Raw genomic sequence first — 9,239 nt, forward strand, 5'->3', positions numbered from 1 at the left:
CAATAATTATGGGTTTTGGTACATTTTTAAAAAATTGTTATTTTTTATGAACACAGTTAGACAAATCGTTAAAAATAATTAAACAAAGTTATTAATTTGCATTTTTAGATAAATTATATATTAGTTTTCATTTTTAAATGTTTTGTTTTGCATTTTTAGATTAATTAAATGGGTAAAGTATCTTTAATAGAGAGACAAAAAGTTATTGTGCTTCACGAAGAAGGTTATTCGCAGTGCCAAATTTCGTCCAAAACAGGATATTCAAAGACTGCTGTTACAGAAATCATTAAAAAGTTTAGAGAAACTGGCTCCCTTGAAGATAGAAAGAAAAGTGGTAGAGCTCCTAAGCTAACAAAAGATGACAATAAATATTTAAAAACACTTTCTTTAAAAAATAGGAAAAAAACATCAACTGAGCTGGCAAAGGACATTAACACAGCAACTGGGAAAAATGTCAGCTCTTCTTGTATTCGACGACACCTACTCAAATCAGGATTAAGAGGGTGTGTTGCAATTCGAAAACCATTATTACGGCGTGGTAATAAAGAAAAACGACTTAAATATGCAAAACAACACAAAGATTGGACCCAAGAAAAGTTTAATCGGGTTCTGTACACCGATGAGTCCAAATTTGAAATTTTTGAACAAAAAGACGCCAATATGTTCAAAGAAGAATTGAAGCCTATAAGCCAGAGTGTTTAAACCCTACCATTAAACACGGAGGAGGCTCTTTACAAGTTTGGGGCTGTTTATCTTCATCTGGAGTAGGTGATTTGATCAAAATAGAGGGGCGACTCACCAGGGAACGTTATGTGGATATCCTAAGGCACCATGCTGTATTATCCGGAATGAGACTAATAGGTCATAATTTTATTCTGCAGCAGGACAATGACCCAAAACATTGTTCCCGAGTGGCAAAGAATTGTTTAAGTAAAATGGCAGAGAAAGGAGTACTACAATTGATGACCTGGCCTCCCCAGAGTCCAGATTTGAATATAATTGAACATATATGGGATTACCTGGACAGAAAGAAGGTCGAACATGCTCCCCGAAATGCTGAAGAATGTTTTGAAGTACTTCAAAGGGAATGGCACAACATACCCCAGGAATTTATAACTAATTTGTATGAATCTATTCCCCGGCGAATATCGGCTGTGATTAAGGCAAAAGGAGGACATAGTAGGTATTAAGAGTTTTTTATGAAGTTTGACATTAAATAGTTTGTTATTGTTCCATATTTTTGTGTGAAATACATGTGTTTTAATAAGTTTATAATATAGAACTACAAACTTAAATATTAGAGAAGAATTCTCCGGGATTTTTTGAAAAAATGTAAGTGGTCTAAAACATATTCACAGTACTGTATATACATAAATACACACATACGTAACTGTTTAACTTCAGTCTAAGACCTTCAAGTATTGGCCCTCCTTCATTTTTTGTTCACCCTGCTTGATGAGCAGGTTACCCTGCTGAATCAGCTTTTCACCCTCTTTTAAAATAAGTTGTCCCTCCTCATATTTCCTTATCTGTTGCTCAGGATCTGTTTCTAAGCTACATATATATATAACATTTTATTTTAGAAGTAATAAAAAACTTACCAGACATATGATTTGTATTCTATTTTTTTATCCAGAAAATCTTTGTATTTAGTGAAGAACAAACTGCTTTTTTTTCCACATTTGTTAAAGTTTTTTATCAACTCAAAAGCTAGTCTTCGAAAAATTTTGAAACTAACCATACAACCAGCATTATTTAGTGCAATAAACTTAGACTCCAAAAGTTTTGCACAGGCTTTAAAAATTTTTCTTAAGAATATATGCCTTGGGGGAAATGTATGTGTTAAAAGTTGACGAAGAGTGAATGTAGCCATTTTGATAGTTAATAAAAATCATCACAAGGTAAAACTGAATCAAATAAAAACTTACCGGAAGTTATTGAACTACGGAATTTTTATTTACTTCACAGAATTTAGTCGGTTTTTGAATAAAATTCACAATCGCCTCAATTTTTTTGCATGGCAGTAAATTCAATTCGCAGTAGCTATATTTTATTCAAAAAAAACGAGGCAACCTCTGTGACCACATGCTCAAATCAATCAATGTTTAAGAAATCAAAAAATCAGCAAAAAAAATGCTATGCCAAAATCCTTTTTTTTCTATTTCTAGTTTTACATTCAATTAAATACATGATTATTTTAATTTTGCATAAAAATAATATAGAAATTTAACACTTATCATATACTTTGAAAGGATTTTAACAAAAATGCGAGTTTTTTAAAACCTCAAAAAAACCCTTATGATGTCAAAAGTTTAAAAAAACTTAAAATAATTTTTTTTTATAAAGAGTTAAAAACTAAATGCAAAAAAAAAAAACTTAAAAAGTTTAAATATTAAAAATCCCTAAAAAATATGCACAAAATCCTATTTCCGCTAAGCGATGCATAGTGCCCTGTTTAAAAAGATCCCCTAAGTTACGTACAACAAATATTATTAGGCATAAAATAGAGATAATTAAAAAAAAATTGAACTAATTGCATATATTTATATCATTTTAACTGACAAAAAATTACAATAAAAGGTGATCAGGTTTTCTTTTTATAAATCGTATAAATGCGTCAATCGTAAATCTTAAAGGAAAAAAAAAACCACATAAAAACTGAAAATCGATTTACCTATTTATAGTAACCTATTTTGACATGGCAGTTAATATAATTATTTATCGAAAATGTGACTATAAAATCTGTTTCGAAGTGCAAAGGATTAACAATACTAAAATAAATTTAAAAGAAAAAAAAAAAAAATCAAATTAAGATATAAACTGCATTTTTAGCATAATGTTGGCTTTTAGTAAATAAATAAAAGCAGTAAGTTCCAATAATGAAACTACCTATTATTCATTTTTAACAATAGACACCAACGTGAAGGTAAGCCAAGCAGTCTATCAACACAAAACATCACAACAATAACACATAACAATAGAATATTTACACCCTTGATCCTAAAATCCAGCGAAAATAACAAACCAAATTAAAATATGAAAGGCAAAAGTAGAAAACCAATTTAAACTTATTAATGTTTTTAACCTATTTTTATATATGTTATTAACCTATTTTTGTTCATTAAGCAATCAAACTATGTGGAGTTTTCTTTGTTGTCTACTTAAAACCATTCTTTTTTGGAGATGCCACTTAACTGAACACAAACTAGTTAAAAACTCATGCATGAGTATTAAACGTTATGGTTTCCAACTTTTCTTAAACTTGGTTTATCAATAATTAGGATCAAAATCAAACTGAACCTAAGGTTCAGTTGGATTTGAGCTCTAAACCATTAAACATTGGTTTAATCAGATGTCACCTCAACTGCAGTGATGATCAAACAATTTTGGTCCAATTATATTTGATAATTTTTTTATATCCAAGACTTTGGGATGTAATGATATATAAAAAAGGGTTGTAATTTTTTTACTATGATAGTAATAACTATGATACAATCAAAAATAGCTGTATTTTTTCTATAAAAGAATAATTACAAAATAACAAAAAACTGCTGTTTTAAAGAAACATATCCTTAACTTGCACATTGATCTGAATATCAGGCTTTTATTACTTTAACAGTATACCCAATATAATAAATTATCACATTTGTAATAGACAATATTAATTACTTGAATTTAAATTATAGTCACATTTAGGTAACTTTTAACTTTAGAAATTATAATTTAACATACAAACACAACTTATCTAAAAACATCTATAATTTTGTAGTCCTAACATATTTTTAAGATCTAACATATTTTATTTGACGATAGCAATTATACACTTGAATTAATTAATTTTGTAAGCTAAACAAACCAACTTGTTATTTTCACATTTAACCAAAACATGACTGACTGCTATATGCTATATAGTATACCTATATAGTATAGATAACACAGTAACACTACTTTTTTTTTTCTGTTGAAAATAGACAAACTTGAAAAACACCAAACAATGTTTCGAATAAGCCTCGTAAAACTGTAAAACGTTTTCTTAATCCAGCAGCATTTTAATTTCAAATTAAATTTGAATACATAAAATTGGTTTTGCGATCAGCTACACTTTGATCAATTCATGATGTGTATACGCTTACTAAGTTCAGACTTGAGATTAAAGTAGATGCAGACTGTTCTTATTTTAGCCGCTAAAATGATGTTCTAAAAATATTGTAAATTTTTCATTTGCATTAACATACCATATGTCATATAACTATTTAAAATAATTACTTCTAAACAAAATCAAATGTGGCAAGTGAAACTTTGTGTTAAAACTTAAGCAGATTTATATCTCAGGAATAGATGGAAAATAATGCAATTACTGTCTTCTTATTAACAACTTATTTCATGAGATCTGCCATTTGTAGTGAAATCACATTTTGACAAGGCGCATAATTTCATGCAATAAAAACTTTGAACGCCCGGAGAATGCAGATAGTTCAAAAATAAAGCTGGCGGAAAATGCAGATAGTCCAATTTTGTTTTACGCGGAGATTGCAGATATGCCAATTTTGTTTTTGGCGGAGATTGCAGATAGTCCGATTTTGCGCGGAGCCATCGCCTTGCTTTTGTAAACAAGCTTCAGAATCAAATAAAGAGCTTTAGAAGGACAAAAAAAAATTTTCATTAAATTTCGGAAGAAAATATTGTGGGAACTTTTTTTTCGTTTATAAATAAGTTAATTACAATAAAAATTTAAAGAGTTTAGCTAAAAATGACTAAATCTCATTTTCATAAACCATATGTTTATTTTAGCTGTTTAACACTTGTGATACAAATAATAATTTTTTTGATAAAAACAAACAAATATGTCAACTTTATTTTATTAAAATTATTTTGACTTTTTTAATTCAAAGTATTTTATTTTGAAGTTGAAAGTTCTGCTTGTTTTATTAAACATTCCTTCCCAAAATCTTCAGAGTGTTTTTTACAATAATTGTTTTAAAAAATGTTTGCCAAAATGCAGCAAACTTTTTTAACACTTTGAACAAGCAATTGAACTTTACTATTGCAGTTAATGAAAATGTCAATTAATCCTCTCTTGCACAGCAATGGTGTAACTTTATTCACAAATGTCACTTCAAATATAAAAAAACAATAAATAACAATGTAGACTAAATTGTCAGAAGGTTCTCTTAGTCTTCCCCTGTTTAAAGAACTAATCAAAGTTCCATATTTTTAAAACATATCAAAGGTGTCTGTTTCTTCTAAAAAGGAAAGTAATTCTGGAAGTTTGTAAGCAATAAAACCTGCAATATATAAAAGCCCTTGTTTGCATTCATTTGGCAACTGAACCTCACAATTTTCACATATTGACATATCAAACTCCACATCAAGTTCACAATTATCACAGTGGTGGTGAGCAGGAGGAAATATTGTAAAATCTGCTTGCTTGTCTAGCAACTTTCCAGTTTTGTCGATTCTAAATTTTTGAATAACATTTTGCACAGTTATCAGATGTGCCACCTGACTCTTGATGATATTTCCTAAACTGTTTTTCTAGTGCATCTGATTGCATATGTCCTAGCAATACATAAGATACACCGCAATTCAAAAAATACTTGGCACAGCTTGCTAATCTTTTAGAAGTTTTTTACAATAAAAAATATAGTTCTCTAAGAAATCTATTTGCGATTGACTGAAGTAATAGGCTTTCTTTGAATATCATTTAATCTAATATCACTTGACAACTGTTTCAATAAAAAGTGCAGTATCTTTAGCTTCAGGAATTTTTACATGTAATGCTGCAACTGTTTCATCACAAAAAACTTTGAGAACTAATCCAAAATTTTGTCATTTAATTGGTTTTGGTGACTAAAATAACTTGCTCGCTTAGAATCTGTTTCATTATTAATAGCATAACTGACAGCATTCTCTAGTTGAGAATAATATTTAATAATTCCTTTGTTTAAAAAAGAAAATAAATCTCCAGAATCTTCTAAAGTTACATATATTGAAAACTTATGTACTGGTCCACCATGTTCATATGATATTAAAGATATATTTTTTTCTTTTTCAACAAAATAAAATTTTTCTTCAGTTATTTATTATTGACTTCAAATTTTTTACAATTGAATGAAATTGAATAGCATCCATTTTTTTGAAGTTTTCGAACTCATCAGGTAAACTATTCTTTCATAGCACATTAACCCAGTGACGTCTCGTTTTCTAGACACTATTAGAATACAAGACACTGGTATACCTTTAAAGGCTGATGGAGGATGCACTGGAACAAAACTAACACCTTTGACTTTATTTAATTCTGCATCTTTAGGCTAGTGCTGAGCACAAATTCGCTTATAATCTGTAAACACAAAGTTTGCATTTAGAAGTTTTTTAATCCATAACTCGCGATCCTCGGATTCACAGACAAAGACATACCAATTTTATCTTCACCATGTTTTAAAACGCATTCAAACATTGGCTAACCATTTCCTGACTCTAGATACTCCAATATTCACTACACTATCCCATGATAACTTTTTCATCTAAACGAGAAGAACTATTAATTACTATTAGTTAATTAATTCCAGTTATACTATTACAGCTCGAAGAACTATAACCTTATTTTATCTTCACTTACTTTGAAATTATAGAAAATAATTTCATTTTTGTAAACTTCGTTTACGATTTGAGTCTGATCATTTTCTGGCGATATCAAAAATTTACTTCATATTAAAGAAAGAAACAGTAAAAACACCTAGTTTTATAAAACGAAACAAAATACAGAAAGAAATCATTTCGTTTTTTATTTAAACAAAATATAGACACGCAACTAATAATTTTGCAGACCTGGAATCTTGCGACGCATTCGGCTGAAAGTTCTAAAAAAAGACTGATTTTTTAAATAGTAAATTCTCCATAACAAAAATAACATACCTTTCTCTTTTTACTTTTCTTGATAAAACAGGTCCTATTTTTCCTAATTGTCAAAAAAAATTAAAATTCCTTTGTTCCTTTGTGTGTATTTTTAAATGCCCCCGAACGTCGATTATCTGCCCCCGAACGTCGGTAATCTTAAAAGTGCATTTTATTTGCATGATTTTGTCAAAACAACATTTTTTTTTTTGAAAACAAAAGAACAACGTTCTGATTGTATAACGCACAAGTTTATGTTTACAAAGTAAGGTGAATTCGCATTGTATATAACATTATAAATAGGTTACATGGAGTTGTTTCACTATTTGGTAATTTCCAGATCCACGGATATTAGGAAAATCTATATATAGGGAGTTTTGTCACGTGACATTTTATCGCGGAAAAAAATATATCGAACGTTTTTGAAAAACTTCGTCCAAAAAACGCAACAAATGATTTTATGTAGGTGTCGAAGAATGAAAACCCACCCATGAAAATAAATAGTATATATGTATATATAAATGTTATTTTTTTTAGGAAAGGTTGCACTACATTAATTTTTTTGGGACATCGTTTTGCTTTAGAATTGATAAAGTTATTTAGCTTTAAATGTTTCAGTTTTGTTTATATACAAGTAAATTAAGCTAATTCTTTCGTCCCCACATAAAAATAGATTCTGCAACTATTTATTTATTATGTTAATCAGTTTTTTTTTTGTTTTTGGTAGTCTAATAGGGTGGGTTTTTTGTTTTCTAAGTGGAAATTTTATAAACTTCCCCCGTCTTTAGATATTTTATTGTTAACGCAGCTTTTTGCGCGAGAAAAAAAAAAGATAAAGTTTTTTTTTTCGGTGCCAAAAGTTTAACGAGAAACTTTACGGAAATATTTCATAAAATGTATATGAATTGAAAATATTAAAACACGAATATCTTTGGAACTAAATAAGCTACAGAAGTGGTTGAAACCATTTTGAAAATAAAATATATAAAGGAATCTAATGCATTTTAAATAAAAAAGATTTACATTGGCTATAAAAATTGCCTAAGCTCCCTACTATATACGAAAGATCGCCATGAAAAGTCTACGCAAAAATATGGTTCAGAATCAAAAGCAAACCATTTTCAAAGATGGAATTTATCATCTGTTCCAAATTATTTACAAATCACGATATCACGATATACTTTTTCCAAACTATTTACAATTATTTAAAAATTACGATATATAAGGCGTAAAGATTTACAAGAGTTGAAAATGCATCGCATATCGTGTTCAAGATCAAAATATGGATTTAAAAAATTTCAAATCGCTAAAATAAAATTTTCAGCTGGAGATTACATCGATTTGATTGATTGGCAGGATTCTCCAATCACTAAACTACTATTTCTCACCTACGCTAACTTCACTGATCTGGAAATGTTAGTTGCTAATGGTAACGTTCCGATAATCAACTTTCTTGAATATCCTCGTCATACTCAAGCTTTTGAACGATGCATTAAATCAGTCGCTAAAGCATCGGCAGCAGTCTTTGGTGTGAGGTCAAGAGATAGACTTATTTGCGTAGGACTTCAATCTCGTCAACTGATGTCTAATTTTAAAAACAAAGTTGAATTTCTGACAAACTCTTAAAAAACACAATATAACATTGTCTTTTTGAAGAATTTGTCATTATTAAAAACAATAACATGACAATCTGTATTTTAAAATAATTGCAAAAAATAAATCCAGTGACATATTAAGCAGATATTTTTGGCAATGCAACAATATATCATTTTATACTTTAAAAATGATTATTTTTGACTTTTCTAAAATTTCGTTTCTATTGACACCCGGTTTCAAATATTTTTTGTAAAAAAAAATTTTCCTTATAAATAATAATTGGTCCTGGGGAGGCTAAAGAGTTGAGAACTTTTTACCTTTGTCTCATTAAAAATTGCTTGTAAGACCATTAGGCATCTTTTTCTCTCTATTAGAATCAAAACAAAAATATTTTAAAAAAGTTCCTAATATGGACGATCGATCATACATACACATATACACAAATAAAAAAAATTATAGAGGTAAAGATTGAAGTAAAGCTTAAGTTTTTAAGTAGAAATGATTGAATTGAATTTAGGACAGACATTTTTACCTATGGGTAAAATTTTTTTCCTCGTGAAATAATATTCATTACCAGCTAAATAAACATTCAATGCAAATTTCTTGTTAGCTACTACACTATTTCAAACAAAATAAATTTTTCTTAAACAACTGTCTTTGTTGCAGTATTAAGCCCATGAGACTTTTATGTCAACTTTAAATAGACAACTTCTAACGTTCATCTTTTATTTCGAAAAAAATAATATTTA

At 28.8% G+C, this 9,239-nt stretch overlaps 2 protein-coding genes and 2 long non-coding RNA genes across 4 annotated transcripts in view; 1 reads left to right on the forward strand and 3 right to left on the reverse strand.

Annotated features, from left to right (window-relative positions):
* Nucleotides 1-168: 168 nt before the first annotated feature.
* Nucleotides 169-702, forward strand: LOC149889771 (uncharacterized). The gene has a single exon (XM_090085179.1). The coding sequence runs from the start codon at nt 169-171 to the stop codon at nt 700-702; it is 534 nt and encodes a 177-aa protein (XP_089941305.1).
* Nucleotides 703-2,405: 1,703 nt separating this feature from the next.
* Nucleotides 2,406-9,239, reverse strand: part of LOC145182060 (uncharacterized) — a 76,051-nt gene continuing 69,217 nt past the window's right edge. The window contains exon 4 of the mRNA XM_090085366.1: nt 2,406-2,629. Within this exon, the coding sequence (XP_089941492.1) occupies nt 2,598-2,629 (32 nt within the window). The 3' untranslated portion in view covers nt 2,406-2,597. The remainder of the gene's footprint in view (nt 2,630-9,239) is intronic.
* LOC149889772 (uncharacterized) lies at nt 4,668-6,797 on the reverse strand. The gene is made up of 2 exons (XR_016451839.1): nt 6,620-6,797; nt 4,668-6,538 (listed from the first exon to the last, which is right to left on the reverse strand). It is a non-coding gene; the product is annotated as an uncharacterized LOC149889772 (long non-coding RNA).
* Nucleotides 8,254-9,136, reverse strand: LOC149889773 (uncharacterized). The gene is made up of 3 exons (XR_016451439.1): nt 9,023-9,136; nt 8,808-8,857; nt 8,254-8,479 (listed from the first exon to the last, which is right to left on the reverse strand). It is a non-coding gene; the product is annotated as an uncharacterized LOC149889773 (long non-coding RNA).

This window comes from Hydra viridissima, unplaced genomic scaffold (assembly GCF_058129835.1).
Source record: "Hydra viridissima isolate aposymbiotic clone 2 unplaced genomic scaffold, HvirCarnegie_v1 scaffold_4, whole genome shotgun sequence".
Taxonomy (NCBI): Eukaryota; Metazoa; Cnidaria; class Hydrozoa; order Anthoathecata; family Hydridae; genus Hydra; species Hydra viridissima.